The sequence below is a fragment of the Tachyglossus aculeatus genome, chromosome 1, assembly GCF_015852505.1.
Source record: "Tachyglossus aculeatus isolate mTacAcu1 chromosome 1, mTacAcu1.pri, whole genome shotgun sequence".
Classification (NCBI taxonomy): domain Eukaryota; kingdom Metazoa; phylum Chordata; class Mammalia; order Monotremata; family Tachyglossidae; genus Tachyglossus; species Tachyglossus aculeatus.
Genome location: NC_052066.1, coordinates 102,934,458 through 102,959,550, shown reverse-complemented (window position 1 = coordinate 102,959,550; position 25,093 = coordinate 102,934,458). Strand labels below are relative to the sequence as shown.

Below are 25,093 nucleotides of genomic sequence, written 5' to 3'. Positions count from 1 at the left end.
GCAGAACGATCTCCCCAGGAGAATGCTAGTCAAGTTGTGCCTACAAAAAAATAACAGGACCAAAAAATTTAAAAGTAGTGCAGGCTATACTGTCTGCACTTACAGTCACTGCAGTCCCTAATGATGGATGATTATCATCATTATTATTACTATCTTTATGATTATTATTATTTTATTTGTTAAATTCTGACTATATGTCAAGCAAGTCCCTGTCCCACATGGAGATCACAAACTAGGAAGGAGGAATGTTCTCCCTAAAATTTCCCATACTCCTCTTTAATCCCTTCCTCCTCCTGCTTGCTCTTTGACTCTCCCATCATTCCCAGCAGTATTTCAGTAGAACTCCTGTCTCTTCTCAAATTCAACTCCAACACCTGCACCTCTATCAGACGTCATCCTTTCTCACCTTATCAAAAGCCTTGACCCCCCCAATCTTCCCTCTCTACTGCCATCTTCAACTGCTCACTTTCGAATAGTTCCTTCCCCATCACTTTCAAACATGCCCATGTCTTCCCTTCCTAAAATGAAAACAAAACTCTTGATCCCCTGACTCCCTCCAGTTTTCACCTTATCTCTCGCCTACCATTACTCTTCAAACACCTGGAGCTAGTCGTCTTCACCCACTGCCTCCACTTTGCTCCAATTCTCTCCTTCACCCCTTTCAGTCTGGCTTCTGCCCCCTTCACTCCATGGAAACTGACCTCTGTAAGGTAACCAATAACCTCCTTCTTGCCAAACCCAGTGGCTTCTGTTCCATCATAATCCCCCTTGACCTCTCAGTTGCCTTCCACACTGTGGATCACTCCCTTCCACCGGAAAAAATATCTAACTTTAGCCTCACTGACACTGTTCTCTCCTGGTTCTTCTCCTATCTGTCTGGGCGTTCATTCACAGTCTCTTTCCAGGTTCTTCCTCTGCCTTCTTCTCTCTAACTATGGGAGTCCCTCAAGGTTCAGTCTGGTTCTCTTTCTACTCTCCATCTACCTCCACTCCCTTGGAGAACTCTCGCCCCCATGCCTTCAAATGCGTGGATGATTCCCCAATCTACCTTTCCAACCTTGACCTCTCTCCTTCTCTGCAGACTCACACTTCCTCCTGCCTTCAGGACATTTCCACTTAAATGTCCCACCGATACCTCAAATTTAACATGGCTAGAACAGAGCTCCTCATCTTCCCACCTAAAACCTGTCCTTCCCTTGACTTTCCTCTCATAGTAGAAACCACCATCCTCCCTGTCTCACAAGCCATAGCTTGGCATTTTCAGTCAATCAATGGTATTTATTGATCTCTTACTTTGTACAGAGTGTACTCAGTACTTGGGAGGTACAACACAACAGAGTTGGTAGACCTGTTCCCTGCCCACCAGGAAAGTATAGTGTAGAGGGGAAGCCAGGCATTTACATAAATTATGGATATGTACATAAGTGTTGTGGGGCTGAGGATGGGGTGAATATCAAGTGCTTCAAGCACTTGAAAAGCAGCATGGCTTAGTGGAGAGAGCATGGGCTTGGGAGTCAGAGGTCATGGGTTCTAATCCAAGTTCTGTCACTTAACAGCTGTGTGACTTTCGGCAAGTCACTTAACTTATCTGAGCTTCAGTTATCTCATCTGTAAAATGGGGATTAAAACTATGAGATTAAGATTAAGACATGGGACAATCTGTTTACCTTGTATCTACCCCAGCCCTCTCCTCACTCCCCACTCCCTCCTGCCACATCTCTAGGGTCTATCCTGTGGCCACCTGGGATACTAGGAGGGTAAGAGAAGAGGTGAAAAGTAGGGCTCGGGATGTGAAAACACCAGACCTCCTCAATCAGGACTTGTCCATCAGGGAAATGTGTTAACATCAAGTTTCCTGGGTGAGTTTGGAATGGGATCAGGTGTGTTTACCTCCCTAACACAGGCAAGCATGTTTGACCTTTTGGTATACATGACTTCCATATCTTCAGTACCTTCTGAAATAAACTCATGGGGCCTATGGATTTGGCCATATCTATTTTATGGAAGCTTTAACTTGCTCCTTCCTTTTTATAATGTTACTTTCTATTTTCCTGCCTCCACATTAGCGGCAATAGTAGCAGCACTGACTGAACACTTCAGTAGGTAGAACACTCTCCTAGGTCCTTGAGAAACATACTACTTAAAATTCCTATCTTCAAGGAGCTTCCACTCTAGCACAGTCATAATTTGATGGATACACACCGTTAAGGGAGGAGGAGCACAGATATAAATGAAATCCCAGGAGGATAGATCAATAACAAACGACACATAAATTCAGAAGAGGCCTAAGAGGGCTGAAAAGATGGCTTGCTCAGGAGTCAAAGGATAACATTTGGGCATGAAGTAAAGTGTTGGTGAAACTAACTATAGTTTCGAATATAGATATATTCTATATATCTATATATACTAAATATAGACTTGAATCCTCACTCGAATCAATCAATCAATGGTATTTATTGGGCACTTATTATGTGCAGAATGCTGTACCTACGTGCTTGAGAGAGTACAATACACTAGAGTTATAAGATATGATCCCTTCCCACAAGGAGTGTATGGTCTAGATGGGGAGACAAATGATAGCATATATTTTTAAAATAATAATTATATATTTGTTACTGCTTACTATGGGCCAGGCACTGTACTAAGCACTGGGGTGGATACAAACAAATTGGGTTGGACACAGTCCCTGTCCCACATGGGGATCATTGTCTTAATCCCCATTTTACAGAGGAGGTAACTGAGGCCCAGAGAAGTTAAGTGACTTGCCCAGCAACAAGTTGCAGAGCTAGGATTGGAGCCCAGGTCCTTCTGATTCCCAGGCCCCATGCTCTATCCACTGGGCCACCCTACTTCCCTTAGATAAGGGAAATTTCAGAGTATAAGGATATAATAATAATAATAATAATAATAATAATAGCATTTGTTAAGTGCTTACTATGTGCAAAGCACTGTTCTAAGCACTGGGGAGGTTACAAGGTGATCAGATTGTCCCATAGTCTTCATCCCCATGTTACAAATTAGGTAACTGAGGTGCAGAGAAGTTAAGTGACTTGCCCAAAGTCACATAACTGACATGTGGTGGAGCCTGGATTAGAACCCATGACCTCTGACTCCCAAACCCTGGCTTTTTCCACTGAGCCACGCTGCTTCTTAAGCTCTGTGGACTGAATATCAAGTGCTTAAGGGGTACAGATCCACGTGTAAAGGCGACACAGAAGGGAGAGTGAGTAGGGAAAATAAGTACTTAGGGATGGCTTCTTGGAGGAGATAAGATTTTAATAAGAAATTTGATGGTGGGGAGGGTGGTGGTCTATAGGATATGAGAAGATAGCGAGATCCAGGCCAGAGAGTGGATGTGGAAAAGGGGTCAACTGTGAGATAGATGAGGTCCAGGTAAGTAAATTGGCCTATGAGGGGAAGTGCACAGGTTGGGTTGTATTGAGAGATCAGAGAGGTACGGTAGAAGAGACAGAGCTGACTGAGTGCCTTAAAGCCAATGGTAAAGAGTTTCTGTTTAATTCACCTGATGATCTGAAACATCGCCCTTACATTCCATTTCTTTTTGCCACAGAGACATGGCCCTTCAGCCCCTGCACAAATGGTCTTCATTTCTTGGAACCTGCAGCAGTCCAAAAGATGGTTTAGATATGAATAATTTGCAAATGGGGAAGATTGGCAGAAAGAGTCCATATAATTGTTTATTTTCTGATCACCAGAAAGCAAAGATTTCCGTGAGAGTCTACACATGGTCCAGACAACTTAACTGGATCTTTCAGGTTTAAAAAAACAAATGGCTGAACAATCGGCCTTGACTTGCCTTCACCAAATAATTGCTCAACCCTCCACTCTGTCCGTGTAGACCTGGTCTAAGGAACTAAACTGCCCCGGAACAGAAACCAAACGGTTAGCTGTTGTGCAATTTTACATTATGTAAATTGACCCGGATAAAGGAGGTATACCCAAACTATAAGAGAGAAATCTGCCTGTGTTTTCTTTCAGTCCAACACCTTCCACATCCCAGGACTGGAAGATGAAGAGATTTTTATTACTAACCTATTTCATTTGTTTCACCACTTCTCCAGGCTGGGCAACAGACAGGCATTACTACATCGGAATAGTAGAAACCCCCTGGAACTATGCCCCCACTGGTAAAAACATCGTGAACGCGAAGTCTATCCCAGAAGATGAGTGAGTAATCCCGACTCTTGATCGAAAGCAGAATGCTTGGCAGCGGGGTTTACTAAACACTGTTCTTTAAAAATGAACTGTTGAAGCTCACTGTGGGCAGGGAATGTGACTGCCAACTCTGTCGTATTTATTGTGTGTACTCTTCCGAGCGCTCTGTATGTAATAAGTGCTCAAAAATAAGCCATCGATGATGATGATGATGATGATGATGATGATGATGATGGTATTTGTTAAGCACTTACTCTGTGCGAAGCCCTGTTCTAAGCACTGGAGGGATACAAGGTGATCAGGTTGTCCCACGTGGGGCTTACAGTCTTAATCCCTATTTTACAGATGAGGTAATTGAGGCACAGAGAAGTTAAGTGAGTTGCCCAAAGTCACACAGCTGATAAGTGGCAGAGTTGGGATTAGAATCCATGACCTCTGACTCCCAAGGCCATGCTCTTTCCATTGAGCCATGCTGCTTCTCTTTGTCATCATCTTCTTGATGATGATAAAGAGGGGCTGCTACTGATTTTTGACCAGGACGGGATCATTTTTGCTCTTGATCCTTGAGGTCTCTGCCCACTGCAGCCAATTTGAGAGGGCAGTGTGTTTTGTCACCTTTCTCCCTACCTGGGTGGCACATCCCAACCTGTGCCACTGCTCAGGGACAAGACTGTCTCTCAAAAATTCTAGCTGGATTTTCTACCTTCCATGCCCTGGCTCACTGGTGAGGTGGTTGAGAACAAGAATCCTCTCAGGAGAAGCAGTGAGGCCTAGTGGAAAAAGCCCATGCCTGGGAATCAGAAGACCCGGGTACTAATCCCAGCTCTGCCAGCTGTCTGCTGTGTGATCTTGGGCAATTCACTAAACTTCTCTGAGCCTAAATTCCCTCATCTGTAAAATGAGGAGTTAATTTTTGTGTTCTCCCTCTTACTTAGACACTGAGCTCCATATGGGACTTGATTATTTTGTATCTTCCCCAGTGCTTAGTACAATGCTTGAAACATAGTAAGCGCTTAAGAATTAGCACAATAATCATTTTTATTGTACCCTTCACTGGGATTGCTGGGAGATCACTCTGGCCAGAGATCAGCCCATTTTAGATTTGTTTTTGATGGTTTTGATTTCTCAATCAACAACCCTCGAGAATGATTCTCTTTGGCTTTTCATGCTGTTTGTGAGCTTAATGAAAGTTGTAGGATTTGGGGTGGAGGATAACCATTCATTCTTTCCCTTCCCACTCTTCCTTTCCTGTTTCTTAAAAGCTTACTCACATTGCCACTGTTTTCCTTGGATCCAAGTCCATAAGAAGCTTGGCTCTCACCATACCACCTTCCCTGGGGGAGAGAAAGGTGGGGACTTGGATCAGGCTGTCTGCCCTAAGTGGGAGGAGGGACACCTTTTGGAAAAGACCAGCTTCCCGGTCCCATGCCTAGGCACAGTGGGGAGTCAGTGTGCCTCTCGGGCTGGCTCCGGAGCCTGGCCGAAGATGAGATTGAAGGGTGGCTTCTAGCCCTGACACCTCTGGAATTGGCCATTCTGAGTATGGGCATATGTGGAATTGGGCATTCCTAGCCTTGGAACCCATGGACTTGCCATTTCAGTTATGAAAGTAAAAATAAAATCTTCACTTCAAATTCATACCTGTTCTCCTGCTCCACTAGATGGTGAATCCTATGTGGGATAAGGACTGAGTCTGACATGATTGTCTTGTATCCACGCCAGTGCTTAGTATGTGGCACATAGTAAGCACTTAATCCCATAACTTCTGTTGCCAAATATTATTCATAAACAGCTTAGATGTTGGCAACACCTAAGATTTAGCAGTACTATGCCATCATGGGCCTGAGAGTAAGAGGACCTGGGTTCTAATCCCAGCCTCACCATTCATTCATTCATTCATTCGTATTTATTGAGCACTTACTGTGTGCAGAGCACTGTACTAAATGCTTGGGAAGTACAAGTCGGCAACATATAGAGACGGCCCCTAGCCAACAACAGGCTAACTTGTCGGCTGTGTGAGCCAGCGTGGCTCAGTGGAAAGAGCCCGGGCTTTGGAGTCAGAGGTCATGGGTTCAAATCCTGGCTCTGCCAATTGCCAGCTGTGTGACTTTGGCCAAGTCACTTCACTTCTTTATGCCTCAGTTACCTCATCTGTAAAATGGGGATTAAGACTGTGAGCCCCCCGTGGGACAACCTGATCACCTTGTAACCTCCCCAGCGCTTAGAACAGTGTTTTACACATATTAAGTGCTTAATAAATGTCATTAAAAAAAGATTAAGATTGAGCCCCATGTGGGACATGTATTGTGTCCAGCCTGATTATCTTATGTCTATCCCAGTGCTTAGTACAGTGCCTGGCATATAGTAAGTGCTTAACAAATACCATTTACATAAATAGATTGCTCTTTCAAATAATAATTATTATAATAATTATGGTATTTGTTAAGCACTTACTATGTGCCAGGCACAGAACTAAGCACTGGGGTGGATACAAGCAAATTGTGTTGGACACAGTCCCTGTCCCACATAGGGCTCATAGTCTCAATCCCCATTTTACAGATGAGGTAACTGAGGCACAGAGATGTGAAGTAATTTGCCCAAAGTCACACAGCATACACCACAACCATTGTTACCAATTATTATTCATAGACAATTTAGATGTTAGCAACATCTAAGATTTAACAGTATATACCAATAGGCTGTCCTTTCAAATAAGGTTGTGGATCCCTGTTTTCCTGTGAGTGAAAGGGGGTGTCTGTTTTCACCTAGTGTCCCAGAGACTGATATCGAGGCATCAAGGTTATAAATTCAAGCCTTCACATTTGACTATGATGAAATCCAAAATAGATCATTTTGAGGATTCTAAGCCAAAATGCAATTTCCCCCGGTAATGCACTTCTTTCAGCAAAACCTCTGGGAGGCCTGAGGTTGAGACGATAGCAGATATCCAGGAAGCTGAGTCTCCCACACCCTCTTGGGGAGGCAGAGCCGGCCAGAATGAAGTGACTTCGAGGGATGTATATGGGTGGGGGTGTCGATGGGTGGGCGAATCCTTTACTGTCTTCCACCTGTTCCCCTGCAGAGGTTGAGGCTCATTGATCCTGTCTATACAACGATCCCTCCTGTTGTTTCGGTCCACTCCAACAGTTTTCTGCAGACTGCAAAGGAGCATAACGCAGGTGTCTTGCTGTTTCCACAGACAATATCGTTCCTACATATACCTCCAGCGAGGCCCAAACAGGATAGGAGGCACATATAAGAAAGCCATTTATACTCAGTTCACCAATGACTCCTTCACCACAATCATTGAAAAGCCACCTTGGCTAGGATTTTTGGGTCCTATCCTGAGGGCTGAGGTTGGAGATACTTTTGTCGTCAGTGTAAAAAATTTTGCCTCAAGAGCCTACAGTTTCCATCCTCACGGGACAACATACACTAAGGAAAATGAAGGTAACTCCATCTCTCTCTCCCCAGAATCATATCTTTTTTAAATAGCTGTTTGGGAAGCAAGGAAAAGTCTTTTCCCTCTAAAATAGAGTCCGATTAAATGACATTTAAAGTGACAAGAGCACAGGCCTGGGAATCAGGGGACCTAGGTTCCAGTCCAGCCTCTGCCACTTGCCTGTTGGGTGGCCTTGGGTAAGTCAGAATGGTGTCCTGGATAGAGCACAGGCCTGGGTGTCAGATGTTCATGGGTTTTAATCCCAGCTCCACCACTTGTCTGCTGTGTGACCTCAGGCAAGTCACTTAACTTCTCTGTTCCTCAGTTCCCTCATCTATAAAAAATGGGCATTAAGTGTGTGAGCCCAATGAGGGACAGGGACTGTGTCTAACCTGATTAACTTGTTTCTACCCCAGCGCTTAGAACAGTGCTGGGTACATAGTAAGTGCTTAACAAGTACCATAATTATTATTATGCAACTTCTCTGAGCCTCAGTTTTCTCACCTATGAAACGGGGACCAAATACAAATTCCCCCTCTTCCTTTGGCTGTGCGCCCTAGGTGGGAGAGGGACTGTGTCACATCTGATTACCTAATACCTATCCCATCACATAATACAGTGCTTGGCATGTAGTAAGTGCTTAACAAATGCCACAGTTATTGTTTTTATGAAGGTTTATTTGAGATCTTAATGAACAGAGACTCCTCTTGGTCAAATTCTGGGTACAGGTAAATAGTAAACAATCTTAGAAAACCTGAGGCAAGAGGAACTGCAAAAGAGCATACAGTGCAATCCCCAGGCTCCGGGCAGACTAACCCATCCAGAACAGATGACATCTGTGCTGTAGACTTCTGACGAAGGAGATGCTACACACCCTGGGAAACCAGGAATTCTGGCTGGGTTAGGGCTGACTGCAGGTTGGGGAAATGCTAAGTCACCAAAGGCCAAATTGTACAATAAACTGAAAAACCAAACTATCCAACTGTCAGATAGATAAGCACATTTTGCCCCCTGCTTCTATGCCTAGAGCTGTCCAGTCGGGGCATATCTATATCCTGTTGGAAAAACATGTCCAGGGCTCCATCCTGTTGACACTGGGGGCCAATATTTACCCAAATATTGTCCTGAGGTCACTCAGGAACTCGCCAGGTGGACAGAGTGAGGCTGGGGATCTGGAAAAGCTGACAGTGTCCTCTGCCAATAAGGTGTATGTTCTTGCCGCCCGGTTGTGGGGGTGGCGGGAGGGACCGTGGCCCCAGAATGTTAATTTTATTGGTTGGTGCCAACGCGGCCCAAGTTAGCTTGAGACTTGATGCTCTGTAAGCCAAGCGCTCAATAAATACGATTGGATGAATGAATGAATGAATTTGCAGACTTTTTAAAAAATTTTATTAGTTAAGCACTTACTACGTGCCAGGCACGGTACTAAGTGCTGGGTTTAGATACAAGCTAATCAGGTTGGACACAGTCCATGTGTCACAGGGGCGGGTTTTCACAATCTTAATCCCTATTTTATAGATGAGGTAACTGAGGCATAGAGAAGTTAAATGACTTGCCTAAGGTCACACAGCAAATTCAGAAGGATATTTGCCAGGGGGCATACTTTTAAAAATAAGATATGCATAATAATAATAATAGCATTTATTAAGGGCTTACTATGTGCCAAGCACTGTTCTAAGTGCTGGGGAGGTTACAAGGTGATCAGGTTGTCCCACGGGGGGCTCACATTAATCCCCATTTTACGGGTGAGGGAACTGAGGCCTTGAACAAGTTGTCTCCTTGAACGAGTTGTCTACACGCGCTGCCTAGAATTCCTCAACAACAACTCTCTCCTCGACCCCCTCCAGTCTGGCTTCCGTCCCCTTCATTCCACGGAAACTGCCCTCTCAAAGGTCACCAATGACCTCCTGCTTGCCAAATCCAACGGCTCATACTCTGTCCTAATCCTCCTCGACCTCTCAGCTGCCTTTGACACTGTGGACCACCCCCTTCTCCTCAACACGTTATCTGACCTTGGCTTCACAGACTCCGTCCTCTCCTGGTTCTCCTCTTATCTCTCCGGTCGTTCTTTCTCAGTCTCTTTTGCAGGCTCCTCCTCCCCCTCCCATCCTCTTACTGTGGGGGTTCCCCAAGGTTCAGTGCTTGGTCCCCTTCTGTTCTCAATCTACACTCACTCCCTTGGTGACCTCATTCGCTCCCACGGCTTCAACTATCATCTCTACGCTGATGACACCCAGATCTACATCTCTGCCCCTGCTCTCTCCCCCCTCCCTCCAGGCTCGCATCTCCTCCTGCCTTCAGGACATCTCCATCTGGATGTCCGCCCGCCACCTAAAGCTCAACATGTCGAAGACTGAGCTCCTTGTCTTCCCTCCCAAACCTTGTCCTCTCCCTGACTTTCCCATCTCTGTTGACGGCACTACCATCCTTCCCGTCTCACAAGCCCGCAACCTTGGTGTCATCCTCGACTCCGCTCTCTCATTCACCCCTCACATCCAAGCCGTCACCAAAGCCTGCCGGTCTCAGCTCCGCAACATTGCCAAGATCCGCCCTTTCCTCTCCATCCAAACCGCTACCCTGCTCATTCAAGCTCTCATCCTATCCCGTCTGGACTACTGCACCAGCCTTCTCTCTGATCTCCCATCCTCGTGTCTCTCTCCACTTCAATCCATACTTCATGCTGCTGCCCGGATTATCTTTGTCCAGAAACGCTCTGGACATATAACTCCCCTCCTCAAAAACCTCCAATGGCTACCGATCAATCTGCGCATCAGGCAGAAACTCCTCACCCTGGGCTTCAAGGCTCTCCATCCCCTCGCCCCCTCCTACCTCACCTCCCTTCTCTCCTTCTCCAGCCCAGCCCCCCCTCCGCTCCTCTGCCGCTAATCTCCTCACCGTGCCTCGTTCTCGCCTGTCCCGCCATCGACCCCCGGCCCACGTCATCCCCCGGGCCTGGAATGACCTCCCTCTGCCCATCCGCCAAGCTAGCTCTCTTCCTCCCTTCAAGGCCCTGCTGAGAGCTCACCTCCTCCAGGAGGCCTTCCCAGACTGAGCCCCTTCTTTCCTCTCCCCCTCGTCCCCCTCTCCATCCCCCCGTCTTACCTCCTTCCCTTCCCCACAGCACCTGTATATATGTATATATGGTTGTACATATTTATTACTCTATTTTTCTATTTATTTATTTATTTTACTTGTACATTTCTATCCTACTTATTTTATTTTGTTGGTATGTTTGGTTCTGTTCTCTGTCTCCCCCTTTTAGACTGTGAGCCCACTGTTGGGTAGGGACTGTCTCTATGTGATGCCAATTTGTACTTCCCAAGCGCTTAGTACAGTGCTCTGCACATAGTAAGTGCTCAATAAATACGATTGATTGATTGATTGATTGAGGCCCAGAGAAGTGAAGTGACTTGCCCAAAGTCACACAGCTGACAATTGGCGGAGCCGGGATTTGAACCCATGACCTCTGACTCCAAAGCCCGTGCTCTTTCCACTGAGCCACGCTGCTTCTCCGAGTAGCAGAGAAGCATCTACTCCCCCTGCTACTCACCCCCAGATAGGGCCAATGTGAGGCAGTTGCTTCTTTTTGGAAAGAGAAAAATATTTAGAAAAAAGTGTATTGTGTGTGTTTGGGTGTGTGAGTGTAATATACACATTTAAAGGTTAAATTCACAGTTAGCGGTCCCTTCTTTGTACACTGCCAACTGTATATAACTTTAAACATTTAGTTGTCCATATTCAAAGACACCACTAACTGTGAAATTATATAGTTGAATATAGTTATATATAGTTGCCTTCTTTGGTCAAAGAAGACATCATTTAACTATATGTAGTTGTCCTTCATAGTAGAAAAAAACACCACTATGACAGTCACCTGTAACTGCTTATGTGGCTCAAAAGGTCAATGTGGGGCCAATCAATCAATCAATCAATCGCATTTATTGAGCGCGTACTGTGTGCAGAGCACTGTACTAAGCGCTTGGGAAGTACAAGTTGGCAACATCTAGAGACAGTCCCTACCCAACAGTGGGCTCACAGTCTAAAAGGGGGAGACAGAGAACAAAACCAAACATACTAACAAAATAAAATAAATAGAATAGATATGTACAAGTAAAATAAATAAATAAATAAATAGAGTAATAAATATGTACAAACATATATACATATATACAGGTGCTGTGGGGAAGGGAAGGAGGTAAGATGGGGGGGATGGAGAGGGGGACGAGGGGGAGAGGAAGGAAGGGGCTCAGTCTGGGAAGGCCTCTTGTAGGAGGTGAGCTCTCAGTAGGGCCTTGAAGGGAGGAAGAGAGCTAGCTTGGCGGATGGGCAGAGGGAGGCCATTCCAGGCCCGGGGGATGACGTGGGCCGGGGGTCGATGGCGGGACAGGCGAGAACGAGGGTCCACAGTCCAGGCCACATTAGACACTAAAACAATGGTTCATTATTGTGTTCTTGTTAAGGAAATGGTACCATTTATCAGACCATCTCACAACCAGTTTTACATAGAACCTGGATTGCTGGATCCTCGAGGAAGGTAGAACCTGCATGAGAAAGCTTCGGGACCTCAGCTCATCTAGATAAGGCCCCTGGTAACTCTCCACACCCCAGAAGCAGACAAGAAAAAATCAGGGGTCTAGCCCATCTGGTCCCAGCTTGGCAGGATCAAGACCTTAAAGGGGATATGGCCCAAAGCAATGTGGCCTGGTGGAAAGAACACGGGCCTAGGTGTCGGAGGACCTGGGTTCTAATCCTAGCTATGCCATTTACCTACTGTGTTATTTGTGGCCATGGGCAAGTCACTTAAATACTCTGTGCCTCAGTTTTCTCATCGATATAATGGGGAATCAATAACTTTTCTCCCTCCCATTTAGACTGTGAGCCCAGTGTGGGACAGGGACTGGGTAGAATGTGATAATCTTGTGACTATCTTACCCCAGTGACTAGTAGAGTTCTTGGAACATAGTAAGTGCCTAAAAAATGATATTATTATCATTAGCAGCCAGGAGGACCTGGTTCTGACAGAGGCAGCAGCCCAGAAGAGGGAAATCCAATGGGAACTAGAGCTAAATCAAAGGATGGCCTTTAGATGGGCATTTATGCCCTTTCTCCCTCTCTCCCTGGCTTAGCAGTGGGCAAGCAGCAGAAAGTAGAGTTAAGCTGAAGTAGGTTCATTTTGGTAAGAGACTAGAGTCTCTCAGGTCCTGAGGATCAGGGAAATAGGCAAGCATTCCATGCTGGGTCTCTAGAGGGACAGCTAGAGGTCTACTAACTACAGTAGAGCATCCATCCTAGAATTCCTCCAAGTGTCCCGGAGGTCTCGCGGGAAACAGAGACCAGGACCGGATGGACTGCGGTCTGGCCCGGTATTGGCAGTACCCCTGATGTTTGTTAGGAATAGATAAGGTGAAGGGAAGAAGGATGAAAAAGTAGGGTGCCAAGGGGAAATATGGGTACAAGGATGAAGTGCTGCGGAGTAGAGGAGGGAAAAAGATGTAGAAGACCATAAAGGAGAAGCATCTTGGCCAAGTGGAGAGACCACAGGTCTGGGAGACAGAGGATGTGGGTTCTAATCCTGGCTTCATCACTTACTTGCCGTGTGACCTTGGGTAACTCACTTCACTTCTCTGGGCCTATTTCCTCAGCTGCAAAATGGGGATTCAATACCTGGACTCCCTCCTACTTAGACTGTGAGCTCCATGTGGGTTAGGCACTGGGCCTGAGTCACTTGAATTTACCCCAGTGCTTAGAATAGTGCTTGACATATAGTAAATGCTTAACAAGTACCATAAAAACTTAAAGAGAAATAAAGAACAAAGGAAAAGGAAGGCATGAGAACTAAGGAAGGAATTAAGGTGCTAGAGTTTTAAATATTAACTTCCCTTCTACCTTTTTCAAAAGTTTTGGGTCCTGGCTGAGTTTAAATATGGCTAGTTTGACTTGTTGGATTTGATGTTCATGGCTCTACTTGAAAAAGCAAGTCCATAAAATATTCCAACCTGTGCTAGTATCAGGTTAAATTTTATTCCATAGTATTCTGATGTTGGCTCCTTGTGGGCAGGGAACATGCCTACCAACTCTGTTATATTATACTCTCCCAAGTGATTAGAACAGTGCTGTATACATAGTAAATGATCAATAAATATGATTGATTTCTGAAGAGAGAGGAGCGGTTCTGTGAGAAGTCTTGGGGGATGCTTCTTTCGGTCAAGAATCTCTAAAGAACATACAGGTATCATTCCAATCAGTCAATCAATCAATGGTATTTACTGAGCACTTACGCTGTGCAGAGCACTGTATTAAGTGCTTGGAAGAGTACAATACAATAGAGTTGGGAGACATATTCACTGTCCACAACAGGTTTACAGTCTAGAAGGATAGACAGGCATTAAAATAAATTATGGAGATGTACTCTAATTCTGTGGGGCTGAGGGTGAGGCGAATATCAAGTGCTTAAAGGTTACAAATCCAAATGCATTGGTGATACCGAAGGGTAGGGAGAGGAATTAGGGTTTAGTCAGGGAAGGCCTCTAGGAGGAGATGAGATTGTAGGAAGGTTGTGAATGTGGGGAGAGAGTGGTGGACTGTCAGATATGAAGGGGGAGAGAGTTTCAGGCTAGAAGGATGGTGAGGGCAAGGGGTTGGTGGTGGAATATAGGAGATCGAGGTGCAGAGAGTACGTTGGCATTAGAAAGGAGTAGGAGATCAGCGAGGTCAGACAGGAGGAAGAAAGCCAAGGGTAAGGGTAAGGAGTTGTTGCTTGATGTGGAGGTGGATGGGCAACAATTGGAGGTTTTTGAAGAGTGGGGAGATATGGACTGAACTTTTTTCAGTAAAATGATCCAGGCAGCAGAGAGAAATATGGACTGGAGAGGGGAAAAACAGGAGGCGTATTTCAGCAACTCCAGTGGAGTCTCTTAGTTACGTGGCTGGATATTCTGTTCCCTAGGGGCTCTGTATCCCGACAACACCTCCGGCTTGCAGAAGAAAGATGACTGGATAAATCCTGGAGAGCGTTACACCTACAGATGGACAGTGCCAACAGAACAAGGCCCGGCATCAGGAGATAACAACTGTGTGACCAGGATTTACCACTCACACATAAACACTGTGAGGGATGTGGCTTCTGGGCTCATCGGACCTCTATTAACTTGCAAAAAAGGTGAAAAACTGTCCATGATGGTAACTCTATCTGCCAATCAAGCACTAGAATTCCAATTAGGTGTAGGGTATCACTTCACTAAACTTTTGGGAAAGTAGGATTCAATACATTTGGTAGACATGATCTCTGCCCTCAGGAAGTTTTCGATCTAATGGAAAAGTCAGGCACTAAAACAAATTTCAGGTAGGGTCAATCAATTAATGGAATTTATTGAGTATTTACCATATGCAGAGCCTTGCACTAAGTGCTTAGATGGAAGTAATAGAGACTAACGATATATATGGCGTAGTGAAAATAGCCCTATCCTGGGAGTCAGAAGACCTGGTTTCTAAGAAAAGCAGCATGACATAGTGGAAAGAGCAGGGGCTTGGGAGTCAGAGGTCGTGGGTTCTAATCCTGGCTCCGCCACTGATCAGCTGTGTGACTTTGGGTAAGTCATTTGACTTCTCTGTGCCTCAGTTACTTCATCTGTAAAATGGGGATTAAGACTGTGAGCCTCACGTGGGACAACCTGATTACCTTGTATCTACCCCAGCACTTAGAATGTGCTCGGCACATAGTAAGCGCTTAACAAATGCCATCTTTATCATTACTACTATTAATAATAATTAATAATAAAATAATAAATTAATATAAATAATTGATAATAATTAATAATATTAATTAATTATTAATGATAATCGTAGTGATAATAATAATCCCAACTATGCCACTTACCTGCTGGATGACCTTGGAAAAGTCACTTAACTTCTCTGTGTCTGTTTCCTTATCTGTAAAATGGGGATTCAAAACCTGTTCTCCCTCCTACTTAGTCTGTGAGCCTGAAGAGCACTGTGAATTCTGTCCATTCTGGTTATTTTGTATTTACCTCAGTGCTTAGAACAGTCTTTAGCATATAGAACACACAATAAATGTCACCACCACTATCATCGTTATGATCATCATTATTTAAATACTACTAGGGCTTGGGGGTTCTTAAAGTTGTTATGTGGCTAGGAAATGCCGAAACAGCAGTTAAGCGGTTTATAAAGTGAGATTAGAAATCAATCAGGGAAGGCCTCCTGGGGGAAATGTAGTTTCAGAAGGGCTTTGGGAATGGGAAAGAGCACAGGCTTTGGGGTTCGAAGTCAGGGGTTCAAATTCCGGCTCTGCCCATTGCCAGCTGTGTGACCTTGTGCATGTCACTTCACTTCTCTGGGCCTCAGTTCCCTCATCTGTAAAATGGGGATGAAGACTGGGAGCCCCACGTGGGACAGCCTGATCACCTTGTAACCTCCCCAGCACTAAGATTAGTGCTTTGCATCATCATGATCAATCGTATTTATTGAGCGCTTACTGTGTGCAGAGCACTGTACTAAGCGCTTGGGAAGTACAAATTGGCAACATTAGGGACAGTCCCTACCCACACAGTAAGCACTTAATGAATGCTATCATTATTATTATTATTATTATTATTATTCAGCGCTTAGAACAGTGCTTTGCACATAGTAAGTGCTTAACAAATGCCATCATTATTATTATTATTATGGGAATGTGGACCAGATGGATGTGAAGGGGGAGGAAATTCCAGGCAGAAGGGAAGCTGTAAACTCTCTGTGGACAGGGAATGTGTCTGCTATTGTTATACTGTACATTCCCAAGCGCTTAGTACAGTGCTTTGCAAACAGCAAGCACTGAATAAATGCAATTGACTGACTGACTGACATAAGCATCCCCCTCAGTGATGAGTGACAGCAGCTACAGCCGTTATCGGGGACCAAGAAGCAAAGTAGCAAGAGGCCACCAGACCTCCTCTCCCCAACCCGGCAAAAAGCAGACCTGGAATGAGTGCCCTCCGGAAGGCTAGTGAGGTGACTGGGGGAGAATCTGATCCTCTTCCCTTCATGCTTCGGTGGGAATCTAGTTTTGGAGTCAGTGGGGCTACACACATAAGATACCATCCTTATGACGGTGACTGGGCCTCCTGAGGAGAAAGACTTCCACCAGCGTACGTGGTCAACGGTCAGGCCTGTGCCCCATCAAAGGACACTGTTTCTCAGATGCAACAGTTTTCACTCGACAACACCTTTGTTCTCTCTGATGCTAAGCAGTGTGGTCTTGCAGATAGAACATGGGGCTGGGCGTCAGAAGACCTGGGTTCTAGTCCCAACTCCACCACTTGCCACTTGATGACCCTAATTCACTCATCTTCTCCATGCCTCAGTTACCTCACCTGTAAAATGGGGATAATAATAATAATAAGGTATTTGTTAAGCACTTACTATATGCCAGGCACTGTACTAAGTGCTGGAGTGAATACAAACAAATCAGTCTGGACATAGTTCCTATCCCAAGTGGAGCTCACAGTCTTAATTCCCATTGACATGGAAGGGTCAGCTCTTCCCCAGTAACAGATGCCCCTGGATTCCCTTCACCAAAGTCTGCATGCTATCACCTGTTAATAATAATAATAGTAATAATAATAATAATAATGGTATTTGTTAAGTGCTTACTATGTGCCAAGCACTGTTCTAAGCACTGGGGTAGATATACATTAATCAGGTTGTCCCACATGGGGTTCAGTCTTCATCCCCATTTTCCAGATGAGGTAACTGAGGCAGAGATAAGTGAAGTGACTTGCCCAAGGTCACAAAGCAGACGAGTGGCAGAGTTGGGATTAGAACCCAGGCCTTTCTGACTCCCAGGAACTTTGTTCTATCTGCTAGGCCACGCTGCTTTTCTGTTCTCCTGTTCTCCCTCCCACTTAAACTGTAAGTCCCAGTAGGACAGGGACTGGGTCCAGTGGGTTTATATTGTGTTTACTACAGCACTTAGTACAGTGCTTGGCACATAGTAGGTGCATAATAATAATAATAATAATAATAATTGTGGCATTTGCTAAGCACTTACTATGTGTTAAGCACTGTACTAAACTCTGAGGTAAATCCAAGAAAATTAACTCCCACATGGGGTTCATATTCTAAGTGGAACTCAGGCCCATGCTCTTTCCCTTAGGCCATGATGCTACTTAGCAGTACCACAATTATTATTATTAGATGCAACAAGGTTTCACCTGAATTTCAGTTCATTCTACTGAAAGAGGTCAAAATCACTCTAGCAGCTAATCAAAACAATGATTAGAGGACACATGTATGTTTAGTGACAGAGACACTGCTAATAAAGCGCACAGAGGGCATTTTCCATTCATAAATGACAACGCAACTGCACAGTAAAGACGCTAAGCTTTCTCCATCTGGAAACTAAGGCTTCACCTTCTGTATTTCAGGGACTCTGTATAGGAACAAGGAAAAGTATGTGGACAAAGAGTTCGCTATGCTGTTCTTCATAATGGATGAAAATCAGAGCTGGTATTTGGACGACAATATTAAGACCTACTGCACTGAGCCAGATAAAGTTGACAAAGGGAATGCTGACTTCCAGGAGAGCAACAAAATGCGCTGTAAGATCAAAGCTGCAGAATTACCATCAATTATTTTATCTCTCCAGTGATCGCAGTCAGCTATTTCCCCCAGTTCAGCTTGGCTACAAGATCAAGTTCGGAGCCAAATGTAACATCCAAGGCTAAGGCAGATGACAATATTTAGTTTTCACTTAGCTACATTAGATGCCAGATGCACAAAATTCACCATGATTGCTGGATCTCATTCTATTCATTCATTCAATCGTATTTATTAAGCACCTACTGTGTGCAAAGCACTGTATTAAGCACTTGGAAAGTATAAATTGGTAACATATAGAGACAGTTCCTACCCAATAACGGGCTCACAGCAAAACAAAACAAGCAGACAAGTGTCAGTACCATCAGAATAAATAGAATTATAGCCTGAATAAAGCCAATTTCCATAAAGCTGCCATCTACACTTGTTAGCAGTCTCCTTAATCAACCAGGATGGCTTATTCTCAGGCAGAACTTATATCTGAGCCTGGCCTAGTTTTTCCTAGTGATGAATAAGGGATTCTATTTTTCCAGGCCACCGCTACTGCACAGATTCCATTGCCCCACTCAGCACCCCCGCCACCTCTCCAAGACACAGCATGAACTAATGAATGCTTCTTTTCTCTCAGCAATGAACGGATACATGTTTGGCAATCTCCCGGGTCTTTCCATGTGTGCAGAAGACAAGGTAAAATGGTATTTTTTTGGCATCGGGGGTGCGTACGACTTGCACACGATCTTTCTGCATGGACAGACTATGCTGTTCAGAAACCACCGGACTGATACCTTGAGCATCTTCCCTGCCACCCTGGTAGATGTTTCTATGGTGGCAAAGAGCATCGGTGAATGGATGATTAGTTGCCAAGTTCATAAACATTTGCGTGGTAAGAGGTGATAACTTCTGCACATGGTATTTCATAATAATAATAAGGGTGTTTACTAAGTGCTTAGTATGTGCCGAGCACTGCTCTAAGTACTGGGGTCGACACAAGTTAATCAGGTTGGACACAGTCCCTGTCCCACATGGGGCTCATGATCTACGTGTGTTCACTTATGGAATGCAAATTGACATGTGCCTTAGCTCAACTGTATCAAAAAGAGCGAGTTTTGTTTATTGTTATATTGTACTCTCCCAAGAGCTTAGTACAGCGCTTTGCCCACAGTAAGTGCTCAATAAATATGATTGAATGAACGAATGAATGAACTTTCTAATAAGTTTGGTATTTGCCACGTGCTTACTTACTACCAATCAGTGATATTTACTGAGCATTTACAGGGCACTGTCCTAAGTGCTTGTGAGTATAAACGTTCCCTGTCCGTGATGATAACTGTGGTATTTGTAAAGTTCTTATTATTTGTAAAGCAGTGTTCTAAGCGCTTGGGAATATACAAAATAATCAGGTCAGACACAGTCCCCATTCCAAAGAGGACTCACAGTATAAGTAAGAGAGAAAACAGGTATTGAATCCCCATTTGGCAGATGAGGTAACTGAGGTACAGAGAAGTTAAGTGGCTTACCCAAAATCACAGGACTGGCACATGGGAGAGCCGGGATTAGAACCTGGGTCCTCTGACCCCCAGGCCTGTGTTCTTTCCACTAGGCCACGCTGCTCCTTTACTATGTGTCAAACAATCAACCAATCAATCAATGGTATTTACTGAGCACTTGCTGTGCACAGAACACTGTAGTAAGCATTTGGGAAAGTACAATAAAATAGAGTTGGCTGATGTGATCCCTGCCCACAAGGAGTTTACTGTCAAGCACCTTACTAAGAGCTGGGGTAGATTCAATGCAATCAGGTTAGACTCAATCCCTGCCCTGTTTTCATTCAATGGTATTTATTGAGCACTTACTGTGTGCAGAGCACTGAACTAAGCACTTGGGAAGTACAAGTTGGCAACATATAGCGACGGTCCCTACCCAACAGCAGGCTCACAGTCTAGAAGGGGGTGACAGACAACAAAACAAAACATATTAACAAAATAAAATAAATATAGGAAATATGTACAAGTAAAATGAATAGAGTAATAAATATGTACAAACATATATACAGGTGGTGTGGGGAGGGGAAGGAGGTAAGGCGGGGGGGATGGGGAGGAGGATCACAGTCTAAGTAGAAGGGAGAACAGGTATTGAATCCCCATTTTACAGATAAGGAAGCAAGGCAAGGCACAGCAAAGTTAAGTGACTTTCCCAATATCACACAGCCAGCAAGTGGCAGAGCCAGGATTACAACCCAGACCCCTGACCTCTTTCCACTAGGTCACAGAGCTTTATCACATCCTTCAATAGGGGAGAATGCTTTTGTGTTTCTTCTCCTCTTGGCCTACCCAAATAAATAACCCCTGAGTGAATGAAGCCTCAGTTCAGGGGATCTATTTAATTTTTCAAATAAACACACATAATGTATCTTTCTCCAGAAAGACTAGAAATAAATCTGACCTAGAGAGTTATATCTATGATATTTGGTCCAAAATTGGAATTTTTACTCCCTCTTTTTGAATAATTTCCCTTTCAAAGGAGAATTCCTAGGAGAGAGTAGAATTTCAGCTTAACAGGAGTCGATCAGTCCTCTGTCCCTCATTGCCACGGTCTGATTTTATAACCTTGTATCCATCCCAGAGCTTAGCACATAGTAAGCACTAAATACATTGCATCATTAATATTATTATTTTGACCTTGCTGTGTTACATCGAGAGCCTCTTCTTTTAAATCAAAGTTTGTATTCGCAAATGTAATGATACTTTGAATACATATGGTACTTCTTATTCTAAAAGACTTCAGATTAATTGTCTGATTCTTCCTGCCAGTATTCCCTGCCAGAGCCAGTATGAGAAGCAGCGTGGCTCAGTGGAAAGAGCCCGGGCTTTGGAGTCAGAGGTCATGGGTTCAAATCTCGACTCCACCAATTGCCAGCTGTGTGACTTTGGGCAAGTCACTTAACTTCTCTGTGCCTCAATTACCTCATCTGTAAAATGCGGATGAAGACTGTGAGCCCCACATGGGACAACCTGATCACCTTGCATCCTCCCAGTGCTTAGAACAGTGCTTTGCACATAGTAAGCACTTAACAAATACCATCATTATTATTATTATTATTCCCAGGATCTGGTGGCGGGGGCAGGTATTACTTCATTACCACTGTCATCATTCTCTTCCATAGTAGTAATAATAATAATAATAATAATAATGTTGGTATTTGTTAAGCGCTTACTATGTATTCACTGAGAGCCTACTTTGTGCAGAACACTATGCCAACAGAGTTTAATAACTGGGTTGTACAAAATTCCTGCCCTCATAGTAGCAGTATTTATTATTGTCTTCTCCCAAGCACTTAGTACAGTGCTCTGTACACAGTAAGCCCTAAATAAATGTGATCGAGTTTAACTGAATAGTAATAACATGTATTAAGCAGCATAGCGTAGCAGCATTTCCTTACCTGTAAAATGGGGATTCAATACCTGTTCTCCCTCTTACTTAGACTGCGATCCCCAAGCAGGACAGGGATTGTGTCCAACCTGATTGTATTGTATCTACCCCAGTTCTTAGTACAGTGCTTGACAATACACAGCAAACTCCTTGTGGGCAGTCAACTCTATTTTATTGTACTTTCCCAGACTCTTAGTACAGTGTTCTGTGCACAGTAGGTTCTCAGTAATAATAACATGTATTAAGTCAGAAGCAGTGTGGCCAAGTGGAAAGATCGTGGGCCTAGAAATCAGAGGAAATGGGTTCTTATCCTGGCTCTGCTGCTTGCCTGCTATGTGATCTTGGGTAAGTCACTTAACTTCTCTGGGCCTCAATTTTCTCATCTGCAAAATGGGCATTAAACCCTTCTTCCTCCAACTTGGACTGTGAATCAATTGTATTTATTGAGCGCTTACTGCGTGCAGAGCACTGTACTAAGCGCTTGAAGCCCCATTTAGGACGGGGACTGTGTCCAACTTCATTGTCTTGTATCTACCCCAGCACTTAGTTCAGTACCTAACACATAGTAAGCGCTTTAACAAGTACCATAAAAAAACACCCACTCAATTAAAGGAACTAAACTACATACAGAATCAAGTGACAAATATCCTGTCCACGAGGTGCTTGCAGTGTAATGGAGAGACATAAAAACCAAAATGATTCTCAAATTCTGGGATCAGGGTAATGAAAAAGAGACACAGCTAGAAGTTGGGAAAGATGTATAAATAAATAAGAATTGCTCTACTATATACATAAATCCTAAGAATATTTTTTACATATATGCAAGTGCTAAGGGTGGCAGTGAGGCTTCCTGACCTCTGTTGCTATGAATTATGCCGAGGAATAATAATGGTAACAATACTATTTGTTAAGCAGTGTGGCTCAGTGGAAAGAGCACGGGCTTTGGAGTTGGAGGTCATGGGTTCAAATTCTGACTCCACCACTTGTCAGCTGTGTGACTTCGGGCAAGTCACTTCACTTCTCTGGGCCTCAGTTAGCTCATCTGTAAAATGGGGATGAAGACTGTGAGCCCCCCGTGGGACAACCTGATCACTTTGTAACCTCCCCAGCGCTTAGAACAGCGCTTTGCACATAGTAAGTGTTCAGTAAATGCCATTATTATTATTACTATGTGCCAAGCACTGTTCTAAACACTGGGGCAGATACAAGATAATTAGGTTGAACACAATCCCTGTCCCAAATAGGGCTTACAATCCCCATTTTACAGATGAGGGAACCGAAGCATGGAAAAGTGATTTATTTGCCCAAGGTCCCACACCAGACAAGTGGCAGCGCGGGGATTAAAACCCAGGTCCTCCTGACTCCCAAATCAGTGCTCTCTCCACTAGACCACAAGGTGGGATTTCAATCAATCAATCAATCAATCAATCAATCATATTTATTGAGCGTTTACTGTGTGCACAGCACTGCACTAAGCGCTTGGGAAGTACAATCAATCAATCGTATTTATTGAGCGCTTCAAGAGGGCTTCCAAAATGGGGAGAACTGTATGGTGGTGAATTTGAAATGAAATGAGCAATGGGCCAGAGACTGACTTACTGAGAGCTAGGTACGCTCAGTTCTGCCAAAACGCATGCTTTCACTAAGTATTTTGGACAGAAGAAGGCAATGAGAATTAGGGTAAGTTGTTTCAACAATGCACAGCTTTCTCTATACAGCATGACACTGTATTGGGCGAAATGGCGGGGTGTGTGCCAGCCTTGGACATGGGATGAGTGCTGCAGAGCACACTTTCCTTAACATGGGGTTCTACAAGGACACAACCCCCCCACTAGAGAACTGGGGGTACAGTAAGACTAGCTTGGAAGGGGCAAAGAGCACGCAACAGTCTCCTCACTTCAGCACTTGGGGATATATATGTTTGGACGGATTTATTCCTCTATTTTATTTGTACATGTTTGTTCATATTTATTTGTACATTTGTTTATTTGTACATTTATTTGTACTTTGTAATTTGTATTTATTTGTACATATTTTTTCTATTTATTTTATTTTGTTAATATATTTTGTTTTGTTGTCTGTCTCCCCCTTCTAGACTGTGAGCCCACTGTTGGGTAGGGACCGTCTCCATATGTTGCCAACTTGGACTTCCCAAGTGCTTAGTCCAGTGCTCTGCACACAGTAAGCGCTCAATAAATACGATTGAATGAATCCCCCCCTTACCTCCTTTCCCTCCCCACAGCACCTGTATATATGTATATATATTTGTACGTATTTATTACTCTATTTTATTTGTACATATTTATTTTATTTTGTTAATATGTTTTGTTTTGTTCTCTGTCTCCCCTTCTAGACTGTGAACCCACTGTTGGGTTGGGACCGTCTCTATATGTTTCCAACTTGTACTTCCCAGGCGCTTAGTACAGTGCTCTGCACACAGTAAGCACTCAATAAATACGATTGAATGAATCCCCCCCTTACCTCCTTTCCCTCCCCACAGCACCTGTATATATGTATATATATTTGTACGTATTTATTACTCTATTTATTTTATTTGTACATCATCATCAATCGTATTTATTGAGTGCTTACTGTGTGCAGAGCACTGTACTAAGCACTTGGGAAGTACAAATTGGCAACATATAGAGACAGTCCCTGCCCAACATATTTATTTTATTTTGTTAATATGTTTTGTTTTGTTCTCTGTCTCCCCTTCTACACTGTGAACCCACTGTTGGGTTGGGACCGTCTCTATACGTTGCCAACTTGTACTTCCCAAGCGCTTAGTACAGTGCTCTGCACACAGTAAGCACTCAATAAATACGATTGAATGAATGAATGTCTTCAAGCTCTTTTTAATTCCCCCTACCTGGAATTCATTTTAATGCCTGTCTCCCTGCTAGAGCTAAAGTCACTCAGTCAATAGTATTTATTGATCACTTACCGTGTGCAGAGCGCTGTACTAAACACTTGGGAGAGTACAGTATAACAATAAACACATTTCCTGCCCACAGTGAGCTTACACCTTGAGATTTTAAGCTCCTTTAGTGAAGGGATTGCATTCTCTAACTTCATTGTACTCTTCCAACTGCTCAGTATTGTACTCCACACAGAGTAAGGGTTCAGTGAATAGTATCGATTGCTTGACTGATCAGATGGAGAGCAGATATTTGGAAAGGAATGAGAGCAGATAAATTCTTCATTTATATTTATAAATGACATTCATATTAACGTCTGCCTTCCCTTCTAGGCAGTAAGCTTATTTTAGACAGGGAACGTGTCTATCAACTCTACTCTCCCGAGTGCTTAGTACAGTGCTCTTCATTCAGTAAGCACTCAGTAAATACCATTGATTGACTTATTAATTGATCCCCTCTGCCCCAGTCTACAAAGAGTCCCCGGAACCAAACTTCTGGAACTTTTGGAATCGTCAGGCTCATTGTGAGCAGA

General features: G+C 43.9%; 1 protein-coding gene across 1 annotated transcript in view; it reads left to right on the top strand.

Annotated features, from left to right (window-relative positions):
- The first annotated feature begins 3,994 nt into the window (after window positions 1–3,994).
- The window catches only part of LOC119925634 (ceruloplasmin-like), a 66,792-nt gene continuing 45,693 nt past the window's right edge, over window positions 3,995–25,093 (top strand). The window contains exons 1-5 of the mRNA XM_038743982.1: window positions 3,995–4,188; window positions 7,376–7,626; window positions 14,565–14,777; window positions 18,043–18,216; window positions 18,843–19,097. Coding sequence (XP_038599910.1) covers window positions 4,031–4,188; window positions 7,376–7,626; window positions 14,565–14,777; window positions 18,043–18,216; window positions 18,843–19,097 — 1,051 coding nt within the window. The 5' untranslated portion in view covers window positions 3,995–4,030. The remainder of the gene's footprint in view (window positions 4,189–7,375; window positions 7,627–14,564; window positions 14,778–18,042; window positions 18,217–18,842; window positions 19,098–25,093) is intronic.